General features: G+C 46.1%; 5 protein-coding genes across 5 annotated transcripts; 3 read left to right on the forward strand and 2 right to left on the reverse strand.

Annotated features, from left to right (window-relative positions):
- On the forward strand, positions 1-2,504 carry F5147DRAFT_650962 (uncharacterized protein; the record flags this gene model as incomplete). Its single annotated transcript, XM_041433484.1, has 15 exons — positions 1-62; positions 89-97; positions 145-193; positions 278-445; positions 521-540; positions 632-686; positions 740-772; positions 823-1,038; positions 1,175-1,240; positions 1,417-1,433; positions 1,608-1,661; positions 1,749-1,819; positions 1,879-1,935; positions 2,143-2,374; positions 2,438-2,504. 15 exons carry the CDS (start codon positions 1-3, stop codon positions 2,502-2,504), a joined length of 1,176 nt encoding a protein of 391 aa, XP_041295258.1.
- Positions 2,505-2,996: 492 nt separating this feature from the next.
- On the reverse strand, positions 2,997-5,919 carry F5147DRAFT_650963 (uncharacterized protein; the record flags this gene model as incomplete). Its single annotated transcript, XM_041433485.1, has 11 exons — positions 2,997-3,016; positions 3,080-3,260; positions 3,291-3,437; positions 3,483-3,779; positions 3,873-4,142; positions 4,253-4,360; positions 4,399-4,612; positions 4,668-4,933; positions 5,239-5,260; positions 5,282-5,722; positions 5,783-5,919. The coding sequence occupies 11 exons, from the start codon at positions 5,917-5,919 to the stop codon at positions 2,997-2,999; spliced, it is 2,103 nt and encodes a 700-aa protein (XP_041295259.1).
- Positions 5,920-8,018: 2,099 nt separating this feature from the next.
- Positions 8,019-9,016, forward strand: F5147DRAFT_771390 (uncharacterized protein; the record flags this gene model as incomplete). The annotated part of the gene is made up of 5 exons (XM_041441234.1): positions 8,019-8,219; positions 8,270-8,362; positions 8,414-8,694; positions 8,748-8,851; positions 8,901-9,016. The coding sequence occupies 5 exons, from the start codon at positions 8,019-8,021 to the stop codon at positions 9,014-9,016; spliced, it is 795 nt and encodes a 264-aa protein (XP_041295260.1).
- Positions 9,017-9,607: 591 nt separating this feature from the next.
- F5147DRAFT_771391 (uncharacterized protein) lies at positions 9,608-11,431 on the forward strand (the record flags this gene model as incomplete). The annotated part of the gene is made up of 2 exons (XM_041441235.1): positions 9,608-9,917; positions 9,966-11,431. 2 exons carry the CDS (start codon positions 9,608-9,610, stop codon positions 11,429-11,431), a joined length of 1,776 nt encoding a protein of 591 aa, XP_041295261.1.
- A 490-nt stretch (positions 11,432-11,921) lies between these two features.
- Positions 11,922-12,928, reverse strand: F5147DRAFT_771392 (uncharacterized protein; the record flags this gene model as incomplete). The annotated part of the gene is made up of 3 exons (XM_041441236.1): positions 11,922-12,605; positions 12,653-12,798; positions 12,853-12,928. The coding sequence occupies 3 exons, from the start codon at positions 12,926-12,928 to the stop codon at positions 11,922-11,924; spliced, it is 906 nt and encodes a 301-aa protein (XP_041295262.1).
- Positions 12,929-13,041: the final 113 nt, after the last annotated feature.

Genomic DNA, 13,041 nt, shown 5'->3' on the forward strand with positions numbered 1-13,041 from the left:
ATGCCTGGTATAAGTGATGGGTGGATGTCTCATGGCCGAATACTAGGCACTTCATGTCATCTGTAAGTATACTCAAGTTCACATCCAGTGTTTCCGTGTAAGTCCTGGTGTAATTGATATTTTATTGTCTTTCCCAAATGCCAGGCAGTTCACTTCTTCGGCAATTTCCATGAAGTCCACAACTATATTTTCTGTAAGTACACATAGGTTCCTGATACTCACGCTTCAAAACATTCATTCATTTGACTCTGACTACAACAATCCTTCCCACATACAGCTACATACAACTATGGCACTATCCTCAGCGTTTATGGCTAGAAACCCTGGGTGTGACTCATGCATGGCCGAAGGAACACCATGCAAGCAATATTTGGCTGGACGTGCATGCACTGGAAGCATGAAAGACTTTTTCAGCAAGAAAAATGTTGAAAAATTTGTAAAAAAGGTTTAAATACATTGCTAATTTCGATGTATTTAAACCTTTTTTACAAATTTTTCAACATTTTTCTTGCTGAAAAAGTCTTTCATGCTTCCAGTGATGTGAGTGATGTGAGCGACTTTGTTCTCTCACCGAGGGTAAGTAATGAATTTGAATATCTTGTTTATTCACTAATCTTATGAAACACTTCAGGGCATCAAGAAATGCACAATACACAGATGATGGCCATGGTTCTGCAGGGCCCAGGGTGTGGTCATTGCATGATCATGAAGCAAGACTGCATCATTCGTCCAAATGAAGCTTGTGTTGTGTGCAAGCAGTGGTGCAGCCATGGTGCGTTGTTTTGTAACATATTTATCTCTCTACTCAACAAGATCGTTTAGTTACAGAACACACAAATACTACAGATGAACATGGAGCATCACGCAATTCTTCAAGTGACTTGGTCGTGTTGGGAAAACGGCCGAACAATTGGGATTCCGGCAGGAGAAAGAAGAGAAAGCTCAATGCCGAAAAAGGCAGCGGTTGGAAGTAGAGGTCAGGAAGGTGGAGAAGGATCTGGCAAACATGAAGGAGATTTGCAGGAGCACCCTCAAACGGTGCGAAGAATTAGAGGAACAGTTGTGCTACATTAAGAAGTCTTTGATGAATAAGTAGTTCTAGCATGTATCATAGATCGTAACATTAGCCATTATTAACGGTGTCATAAATCTCATCTGTATTGTAAATTGCTAGATTTTGACACATTTCACACTTCAGCAAGCAGCTTTATCATTGTCGGCCAGTCGGCCAACTGCTTCGGTCAAAACTTTCTTACTATGTTGAAAATGGTCGGTCATTTGAATAAGAATTGCAGTGCCACTGTAGAGTCGCAGACAGGGATAAACTGATTCTGCAACCAAATTATTACACCACCAACATTGTGATGCACCACAACAATATATTTCAACTACATAATACGCTCATTCCATATAAAGATTCAACCGAATAACCTGTAAGCTTTGTAATCAATTGACAAAATCGTGTTGAGGCCAAAAAATGTAAAACTTCTGCCGGTGGCTGAATACCATGTGCCCGCTCGGCCGACAGTCAACCATTAACTTCCTTGGCTGAGTGATTGAAATTGTATTGGTTCAATTAATATTGTCCAGGGGCAATGCATACTTAGAACTTGCCTGAATCGTATTACAGCCGACTCTGAACTGAACGTTACAGCTGATATGTACGTAATGATTGTTGCGGAATAATTGATGATTCTGCTTTGATATACTTATTATACTCACACCACGTTCGACTTTTACTTCATCAGCGTCCCAAATAATTTTCAACCAGTCATGGTTCGTAAAAGTAGCGATAGCCACATAGGTGTGGAACACACCGGTATGTGCATTATTATACACAATGCAAGCTGTACTTACATGATATTCCACGTCATCTAGAATGTATAGCACAGTCTGTTACACCAAATCAGAATTTGCAAATCATTGTCACTCAACGTGAGTCGCATGGTTCCAGAGACATACAGATTCGTGTGGAAGTGGACACGACATCCTCAGAATCTGAGACCCGATGACATCATATGATTGGCCACACATTTGGGGCTAAGGTGTGGTTCATGACAATATTTCAGTTCAATCTAGACATTGATAACCAACACCACCAGCTGCACAATCCATCGACCAGTCGCTGCAATGCATGTGCAGCTAAAGACATGCAGGCTGCTTCCAGGGAACAGGCAAACAGGCATTCTCATGCTGCTTGCAAAGCACAGCAGCAGGATTTTGCAGATAGTCAATCAGCTACTGCTGATCAGATCCAGGAAGGCCCTTGGTGGTTGGCCAGATGGACAGCTTCGATCACTAGCACGGAATCTGATGGTGCTGAGAAGTTCTACTCTGTTCATCGTGGTTGGCGCACTGGGGTGTTTACATCAAGGTATGATGTAACTCTGGTGAACGGGAATCATTCTGACCCATGACATCCTCAAAATTGTGTTAGGCTTGCCGCATTTCTGCTCGCATCAGGCGTGAAAGGAGGGAACTGGAAGTCTTCCCAAAGTAAATGAGAGGCAGTAAGTGACTACACTCGTTCCAAGACCACACAGCACTAGTCTATTTAATTCAACCTCGCTATACCTGATGTTTAGTTTTATGTTGTGAAATGATTTATATCTGCCTCATTGAAGACATGCATTGCAATTTTCTAAATTTATATTTGTCCGATAACACATCATGAATGTGAAGTCGCTGTAGTATTTGAATAAAGTCTGCTATCTTGTATGTCACAACATCATGCTCGTTCCAATCTTGCACTCATGTACCTGCCTCGGCCGCCAATACTTTTGTCTTCTTAAACATTGATTCAGCATGTTGATATAGTCATTGGAACATGCTTGCCTGCCTGCCAGCATAGCAGACGTGTCCCTCTTGCTTTTTGTCTTGGGCATTTTGACCACAACATAACCAAGTCGCTCATTTGTAATTGAAGAAACCCAGAGTACATGTCATTTCATGCTCTACGAGGGTAAACTCTTCCTGCCAGTGGTCTCATAGGGCTTTCACTCGAAGCCAGTGAACCCTGTAAACTGGATAACATGGTTATTGGTTTGACAGTTATGCAAATAGGTAAGCAATGGCTTACATTCATTCATCCAATCACTGCTGGTAGAATCCCCTTGAACATCAAGTGACCAAAACCAAGCCAGAGTGTCATTCCTTTGCCCTCTGGCATTTGGGTCTGCAACGGCCGTGGTTACTTTCAAATGTTCCTTGAGCAGTGGCCGATATTTCAGAAGCAATTCATCTGCACCAAGTTCCTGGAGCTGCATCCTGCATTTTGAGTAGATGCTCACATTGAGTCTGACTGCCCTGTCGACCGACCAAACCTGGGCCCATGCTCGAGTGGATCGTGCTTGTGACTTGGCAGGTCGTACAGTTGTTCGTAGTAAGATATCCTTCTCAGCCAAGGAGACCCTGATATTTTGCAAGGCATCATTGGCCTGACCTACTCAGAGTTGGATCTCTTGCTCAATAAGGTCACTGACACCGAGCTCTTCACATCGTTGAATGCCAACATTTGAAGGCATTGGGATTACAGTAGTCTCTGGATGATATCCAGCCGATGACACCCGACTGATTGGATCATAATCGAGTTCAATGTCAGAATCATCAGAGGGTGCATGGTTCACGATGAATGCAACATCCATGGAAGTCTCCACATGATCGTATCCCTGGCCGAAGAACGTTGCACCGGCTTCTACCCATCTCTCAATATCACCTTGCAATTTGTCCCTGCGATGGGCAAGTTCCAATATTTGAGTCTCAGTCGGCCGTCGGCCGAGCTTTCATAAATCAATGGCCAAGCCAATTTGGATCTCCTTGAGGGTCAGTCCATTTGCAAGCCATGTCGCAGCTCCTCTATGAGACGGAGAAACCTTTCGCTGGGTCTGCGAGCTTAATAAATGTAGCTCTTGCTGCTCTCGACTCAGTGCTGTGACCAACATTGTTAGACCGGGTTTAGAAAATACTGGTGACTTGCCTTTCTGCAATTGTACATCATATATATCCATAGATTTTGGATCATGTAGGCAGGCTGTTTGAGCGTCTGCCTCTTGCATTTCCCATTCTTCCACCAGAGCTGGATCAGCGGTGGAATTGAGCTTTTCGAAGGCCTCGTTCGAATCTGCACAACCGGTGATAGCTTGCTTGTATTTACAGCACAGTGATTTGCCTATCGTCAAACAATTGCCAATCAATCATCAAACGAAGAAATGTATCAATGACATACTCATCCAGATCATTTTCATGAAATTACATCTGGTAATCCAAGCACTCCTTTCGGTGAGGAGTCGACATGCCACAGGCCGATGGTGAGATAATATTCAGGGGCGACCACAATGTTTCCATTATCTCTCCATTGATTCTTGCAGCACCAGGAATGAAATTGGATGTGTAGCATACAAAACAGCTTTCTTGATGTCCATGAACATGCCACAGGCCGATTCCTGGTGTGATGTTGATATCGACTGGCATCTCTAAATAGGGACTTTGGGCTACTCGGCTCCTGAGATTCTTATTGTATTGACAGTCAACATCGTAAAAGGTCAGAGCACGTGTGATTCCAGCAGTATTATAATTTAGTGCTTGGCAAAGCGCATAATCCATATTCATTTGCCTATGGTAGAAATGATGTTAAATAAGCTAATTAACACTGTGTTCATGCCACCCACCATTCTCCCTTTTGGAAATCTACCATTGAGTGAGGAACAAAGCAGCCGTGCTGGGCACATGCACAACCACCGATTCCAGTTGCTTCGAGTTTGTGCCTGGATGCATTGGCTAGATTGACTGCCTTGTGATTGTTACAGTCCGACCGTTCAATGTGGTCCTTGGCCTGGTCAAGATGAAGTTTGTATTGGTCTTTGCCCACCATGAAGCCCTGACCATCCATTAACCAAACTCCATCATTGGGATTTGCCATATGCAAATGCTCAGCCTTGAAATTGCCATCCATGACTAACGATCAAGTATATAACCAAGTATTATTGGGATCTCGGCCGGCTGAATCTGTTTCCAGGAGAGTCATATTAATCCCTGACTGCAGGCATGCAGGGCAAAACAGGGCCAGTTCCCCCAATTTTGGTCTTCGTACTTCATGCCCAAAGCCATTCCATTTCAGAGACTTTAGCTGCCGCCATTGTCTTGAAACTCTCATCATTTCTCAATAACGGTCCTGAACAGATCATTGAGCATTCATCATGTACCTGATAATGTGTCGGCCGAAAGAGACTTTAGACTTACTGGAACGATATGGGGGAAAACACTGGATGTCATTCATCTTAACTTGCTAAAATGATTCATGGCTGATGTCCCGCATTCCAGATTGTCAAGGAGGTAGTTGTCCAATCCCGCAAACGTAAAGGCTGTCTTTGGGTGGGTGAAGGATGCTGGGAACATACCCATCTGAAAGAGCTGCCTATCTGGACTGAGAGAGTTCAGGCATTGGCAGTACCTCAAGATGAGCGAGTGTATCCCAGTCTTGTCTACTATCGTTGTGGCCTTCATGTCAAAAACCCATGTCATGACAGTCTCAGGGGGTATGTTGTCTGGGTCAATCTGATCATCTGTCTCAACCCAGTCAAAGACGTCACTGGTGAGAATGTCTGGATCACTCGGGCATGGCTCACCGCCATGGCCAAGATAAAACTCTAGGCCAGCCTTCGTTAGGGAGGACTCCTCAAAGTATGTTCCATTCCATTCAGAAATGTGATGAAATGGCAATCTTCTGTGTGTGGTCCAGCAGCAGTTGGAGCAATAAAATGGTTCTCCCAAGCAACAATGACACCTGAAGACACCAGCCTGCTCACAGATGACACATGCACGGCCGACGGGTGGTGCTTTTCTGTCTAGCAGCAGCATGAGATACTCCTCAGTGCACAGTTGCCACTGCTGAAGATAGTCATTCTGGCTCTCCATTCGCATGTTAGGATGTAATACTGGGACACACTGTGCAATTGTCTTACCAGGGACTTTGGCAGCGCTGGAGCCGAGACATGCATGGCACCTATGTCATATTGTTCGTCTCCACCACTGTGTTACAGGGATCTGTAACACCCACTAGAGCCCCAGCTCTCCCTACGCCTGCCCCCGCTCTGCTAGACTCCCCGCGCGGCGGTGCGCCGCCTGCGCCTAGAAAGACAGCGGTCTGGACCGCTATGACCCCGCCTCATGGCGCTATGACCCCGCCTGATGCTATGACCCCGCCCCTGGCCTAGACGGCCTTGTACCTGTTCCATGGAGGCTGTACGCCTCATGGTCACCCTAGATCAGCGCATGTATACAGCATGTCGCTTCATGAAGATCCAGAGCGCCCTTGGCGCCTCATGTATGAAGACCCAGGGCGCTTCCAGGCGCCTCCTGTTGATTGCGCAGTCGCACTTGGCGCTGCATGTATGATCAGAGGTTAAGCCTCATGTACTTTATCTAACCTCATGTCTGGCTATCTTAGATTACCGATATACTATAGATTACAGACTGAGCTTGAACACTTACATCTACTATGTATAAGTACATACATTGTTGTAGATTATACTTCACTTTAATCTACTAGGTTCTACCATAGAACTTGCTCATCTAAGCCTATCAGCTTCCTTGTGTGAGACCGCACTTCAAAGCCGCTCCCATACGACTTTGCACGTATCCGCTAGCCCTGCATCTCGACGAGCGCCGTCTTACCGAGATCGCCGGAGGAATCCTTGACGTTCCGTCAAGGCCAGACCACGCTCAGCTTCAGTAGACTCACTCGAGTCGTCGCTGAGAAGACCTATCCTAGTTCGCACACGCCGACCCACAGTCGACGTAACACACTGTATAAGATGCTTTGTGATCGGTGGGGTGTTGATTTGCTCGGAGTTTCTTGGTTTTGCTTGGAGCATTGGTTGTGTGCGATGTCGACCCACCGGCCTTTGTCCCCTCTGTTAGTGTTTCTGCTTTTCCATACTACGACCCTGACACTCTTCTGTGGTGTCCATTCCTTTACTATAGATTTTCCCATGTGGAGAGTAAAAAAGGCGAGGATGGTAGCCTATACTAGGACGTTCCAATTTGTGTGATATTAACATCATTATTTACCTGCTATTCCATTAGATAATGATATTCCGACAGCTCAAATTTGACATGGCAACGTCATTTTGACTTGACATCCTCCCTGCACGAACACCACCACCAACTTGCATCACATCATTGAAATTGCTTTTTGACTCATGCCTTACATCCGAAAATTCAGTAGAGTCACCAATCAGATACCTCTGAATGAATTTGAAGTCCTTGCCCTTGAAACTCATCTGGATGACTGGAACTCTGCTACAGGGACAGTGCGCAAGAATGTATTGATGGAGGTAAAGGAGCATGTACAACCTCTCGCACCTCACATGCATCAATGGAAATTGAAACAGCGGAAATGGGTGTGTAAATTTGTTCTTGTAATCAACGATCATCTGAGATGACATTTACAACAGTTATACCTGGAATGGTTTTATACCAATGCCTCTGGCTGAAAGATTATATGCAAGGATGTTCTTTGAGGACCTGTGGCAATGAGTTCTGTCATGCACAAAAGTAGCTTGAAGTGGATTGTACAGAGGATGTCACGGACCAATGATGGTACAATTGCAAGTATCATGCAACGTCTCACATTAAACAACAAGGTGGAGGAAGAGATAACCCAAGATGTTTCAGCAAGAGAGGCTCATTTAAAATAGTATTTATCTCGCGGCCGAGGTGTTTGCACCATTGCTGGAACTCAGCGGCCAAGGATTATTGAACACCGTTGGCCTCTTCATATTTAATGTTTGTTTGTTTGTTTATACACTGTTTTCAAATGCTAGTCAACAATAATAGGTTGAAACCGATATTTATGGAAAGCATGTTTGGTCGCACTGATGAGAAGTATGACATTGATCAGGACATGATGACAGATTCATGTGTTTGGATAACAACAATAAATCTGTACTAAATCTGTACTACATTCATCCTCTGTTGCGTATTACCAGCACTTTATCAGAAAGATTCCTCATTGCAAAATGGCTCGACAGAGGACTCAGACAGGTGACGACAAGCAGATCGCATTAAATGAGAATAAATGGCTTGCCCTGCAATCACACCTGGAGCAATGGAACTCTTGCAAAGGTGGAGAATGCCATGCAGTACTGAATGCTGCTGTCAAGGAAGCTCGTCTTCTGGCCCCAAAGATGGACAAGGATGCACTGAAGCATCGCAAATATGTATGTCACTCGGCTGTCTTTAAACACTCCTCAGTTACCATGCATGCCAGATGTACAAGCAATGGTTCTACAATAATGGTGCATGCAAGCAGCGCATTCGGAAGCATCTCATCAAGTATGGCCGAAAATGGACAGCTCGAGAGGTGATCAAACAACAATGAAAGGCCGAGGTAAAAACCATCATCCAGGAGCAGACTGGGATGAAGCCGGGGGAAAAGGGAATGATGAAACATTACCAATGGGTTGTCATGGAAATTATGCAAGGTCTTACCTCTGATGAGTTAAAGGAGGCCAAAGCGACCACATTGGCATGGTCACAGGAAGGTCCACCAGCAGATATACAAACCAATATTGCCAAGACAAAGGGTGAATCATTGATGAAGCATTTTGCAACAGAGATGTACAGGCAAGCCAGAATGAGAATATTCATGGTATCAGCATGGAAGGAACAAGATGAAAAGCTAATGATTGGAGGGTGAGTACAGAAGGTCATGCTCGGTTATATATTCACACTGATATAAAACGCAGTCATGATTTCAACGACAAAATTGGCAGCAGTGAACGATTCATGGATACTAAGGATTGGCAAGTTATATTGGAAGAATGGAATCCATATGCAGAGGAACAGTTCAGTAAGTGATTGTCAGTCTGCCAGGATGTGTGCTGAGTGTCACCCACCAGATATGCAGGAAGGGACCGACGATCGGGTGATCTGTGGAAAGACACAGCAGGTTCGACAGCTGTTTCACTTTGAATTGGATAATGTTACGACAAACGGTCGTGTGCGACTAGGATAGTTCTAACAGCGACAACCACGACAGTGGTACCGAGTGCTGAGAGTCGTCGGCCTTTACAGACAAGCAAAGGTTGCGTACTCGAACGTAGCTCGTGGTGGTTAACGAGGGGTTACGCTGAGATGATAGCAGAGTTACAGACAGTGAGAGGCGTCACTGAAGGTACGAGTCGATGTCGAGCAGGTAGCTTTAGCGGGACAAGGAGTTCAAGGATAAAGCTAGTTGATTAGACTAGTTCTGGGATGTACCTAGTAAGATTAAAGTAAGGAACGTCTACTTTAATCTTCGACCTTATATAAGGCTACTCTATCGTATCTAAGCTCAGCCTAAAGCTGGGTTCTAATATGCTTATCTACATGAGTCAGAGATAGCGTCCATGAGGCGGGCTTCTATCGTAGATAGCGTCCATGCGGTACGCTTCCATCAGAGATAGGATCCACGTGGTATCCTTCTTATCTTCTATCAGTCCATGAGGCAACACGATGCTTGCCTTCTATCTGTACATGAGGCAGCGCGAGGCTTGCCTTCTATCGTCCTCGAGGCAGCACGAGGCATGCCTTCTATCTTGATAACATTAATAGGTCTTCTAGACCTATGTCGTCATGTGTCGTCACGTGCGGTCCAGACCGCTTATCTAAGCCGGCAGTTGCCGCTTATCGTCTGTCATCATCTATCGTCATCTGTCGTCACAGAGCTAGTGATGCTCCGGTTATTGTCTATAGAGCTGGTGAGGCTCCGGTGTCGTCTATAGCCGTGCGGGTGGCAGAGGGCTCTCTGCTGGCGGGGGACTCGTGTCATGTTACTGTAACAGATAACGAGGGCATGCCAATCCTCCCGGACAATCAAGACCTTGACCTTCAAACCACAAAGGATCTTATTTGTGACTTCATGACAGTACATTACCGTAAGCTGGATGTTGGACATGCTTTGGCTGAACTGACATTGTGAACAGGACATTGTTGCCAGAAGCCGAAAGTTCCTGTTCTGTGGGCAACAATTATATCGCAGCAAGAAGAATTCATCGAGAGTAAATATCTACCTGAGGCAACAAGAATAAAAGATCTGTCCAAGCTGAAGAAGGCTGAGGCTCAAATACTTCTTCAATTCTGGCGTCAGAGGCAGAAACACACAACTGACACCACATTTGAATTCAAGGGATGGGTGGACTCAGATGGAAACATATACTCTCCTGTTAGGAAATCAACTCAGAGGTCGGATGATCGAGCTAGAAGCCGTCAGCCATTAAAATGGTCTAGGACACACAAATCAAGAGCAAGGAGCACCGGTGACCAGAAGACAGACGAGGAGTCTTCTGAGGACGATGATGATGCACACCTTTCACCACGTCAAAAGTCAAAGCATCTTGCAAAACAGAGAGCAACCACTGGGTCATGTTGTAACTCTCCCATTGGTCCAATGATTGACATTGACAGCCAATCAAGCCTCAATGCTGGATGGAAAGGCAATGGTCATGTGAAGGCGAGGGTTGCCTCCATCTCCTGTAGAAAGGAGCCAGAGTCCGATGATTCAATACAACCAAGGCCATTAGTGAAGAGAGGAATCAGGACTCGTTTACCACAGACCGACGAGATTGACGTGACTTATCCTCCGATATTTATCTCTCAGACGGCAACAATAGTGATTGGCTGGGCAGAGAAAATCCAGCACATCAGGGGCGGGAAGAGACACAGAATCGGCTCTGAGTCAACCCCGGACATTAATGTAAGTTCATCATCACCTCACAACCAATGTTTACCAAAGGACATTGAAGGTGCAAAGAGTGGAGCTACGAGAAATCTAGTGACGCCATTGCAAAGACCACATCCTCGGCCTGGCCCGGCCGGCCAGTTGAAGCAAGTAAATCAAAGGCATATCTTTCAGAATGCATTGACCGTCGGTCCTATCATGGCCAAACAAAATTCTACACCACAACACAATAACATCGTCGCACAACCTCAAATACTTGTGCCCAAGCCACCACCCCGGCCAGGGCATCCAGAGAAGTCAAAGTCATTGATGTCCACCTCGGCCATGGCTGCGATAAATGAAGGATCTCCAACAGGTGCCGTAGTGACACCAGTACCAAACAATCTACCTGTAGAGAGATCTCGGCCAAGACCTCGGCCAGCCGGAAAAATGCTTGGCACCAGCAGTCATCGTCCAACTGCCACAGGCAAACATGTTCTCCTTGATCACTTCGTGGATAAACAGCATTTACAGGCTCCTGTCGCAGATACTGTCAGGATGATTCAAGGTCAAAATGGTTCCCTGGATGAGACACCCAGTATGTTGCCACTGAGGGATAGGAAGACTTCCGAAAAGACATCCGGAACGACATTGACACCAACTGAAGTTCACACAGTCAGAGCAGCCAACAATACTGCTCAGAACGCAAATGCAGCTGTATCCTCCAATTGACAACATATGGATGATTGTTCAGGAGGGACGGGTGCAGATCTGATGCTGAGACCAGAACAGGGTAAAGGCGTCAAACAACGGAGAGTAGATGAACTGCCAGAACCTCCTAGGAAACAGGCAGTTAGAGAAAGAAGGTTGCCCAGCAGGTATGCTGACTACGAATAGTGTTGCACAACACCGATGTGTTGGCAGTTCCCATCTATCGGCCGGCCAAAATGTGTTTGTTGGAGTGTGTCACAATAAATGTGATCTTGACTGTACTCAATTGCATGACAATGTATTACATATTGAACTTTGATGCTTGCTTACCTTCGGTTTCACATTTCCAAATCCCCGCGCGGTAAACCTTATGAAATCAGTCATTGTATTGATTCATTCAAGAACTTGCAATACAATATGGTACATTTCGGCATTAATGTAAATGTATGTAGACCATTTGACACCTATTCTACAACATTAAACATTCATTATCAAGCATGGCCTTCCTACTTTATTGCTGGGTGCAAGGTTGATGATGAGAATCAGACAGGCCGGGTACATTGGTGCTGGCCGGTGCACCTGGAAAAGATGAAGACCGCCCTAGTGATGATGGACTCATTGTTATAGCCATACTGGGAGGTGCTGATGCCCGAGACGAGGTTGTGGTGACTGTTTGGTCCGTACTAGCTGCGGGAAGTGATATATTGGCTGTAGGAGAGGGTGGGACGGGTTGGGTGAGCATCGGCACCGATCCTTGAGTGTCTCCCAAAATACTGTAGTAATCCTGCCCGGCCAAGATGTCGGCCTGTCTTTGCCGTTCTACTGACACCATCCTTCCTGCCACTCCCATCATTGCCAATGCCGAGTCGCTTGGGTGAGTTGATGTTCCTGCAACTTGCTGGTTGTGTGATTGGTGAGAGAGGCTGGTGAAGACTCCGCTATGGATGATCTCATCAGCGACCTGCTGCCAACCAACACCTGGTGGCAAGGTGATGTTGGACTGAGATGCGACTGGCGCAGGAAACATAGGGTCATTGGACACATATGTGCGACACAAGCCTTCGTAGACAACCACCATTGTGGCCAGATGATGTGTAACCTCTGTCAGCTGGAGTTGACTGACACGGAGGGATGCACTGGTGGCCTCTAACTGGCTGTTGAGAACTATGTTTCCCTGCTCCAACAGATCCACCCTCTGTTACAGGCATCTGTAACACCTACAAGAGCCCCAGCTCTGCCTACGCCTGCCCCCGCTCTGCTAGACTCCCCGCGCGGCGGTGCGCCGCCTGCGCCTAGAAAGACAGCAGTCTGGACCGCTATGACCCCGCCCCTGGTGCTATGACCCCGCCTGGCGCTATGTCCCGCCCCTGGCCTAGAAGGCCGTGTACCTGATCCATGGAGGCAGTATGCCTCATGGTCACCCTAGATCAGCGCATGCATACCACATGTCGCTTCATGAGAATCCAGAGCGCGCTTGGCGCTTCCTGTACCTATGCGCAGCTGCCCTTGGCGCAGCATGCTTGATCAGAGGTTAAGCCTCATGTATCTTATCTGAACCTCATGTCTGGCTATCATAGATTTACGATATACTATTGATTACAGACTGAGCTAGAATACATGTAGTACTTCCC

This window comes from Suillus discolor (genome assembly GCF_016758755.1).
Source record: "Suillus discolor strain FC423 chromosome Unknown F5147scaffold_15, whole genome shotgun sequence".
Classification (NCBI taxonomy): domain Eukaryota; kingdom Fungi; phylum Basidiomycota; class Agaricomycetes; order Boletales; family Suillaceae; genus Suillus; species Suillus discolor.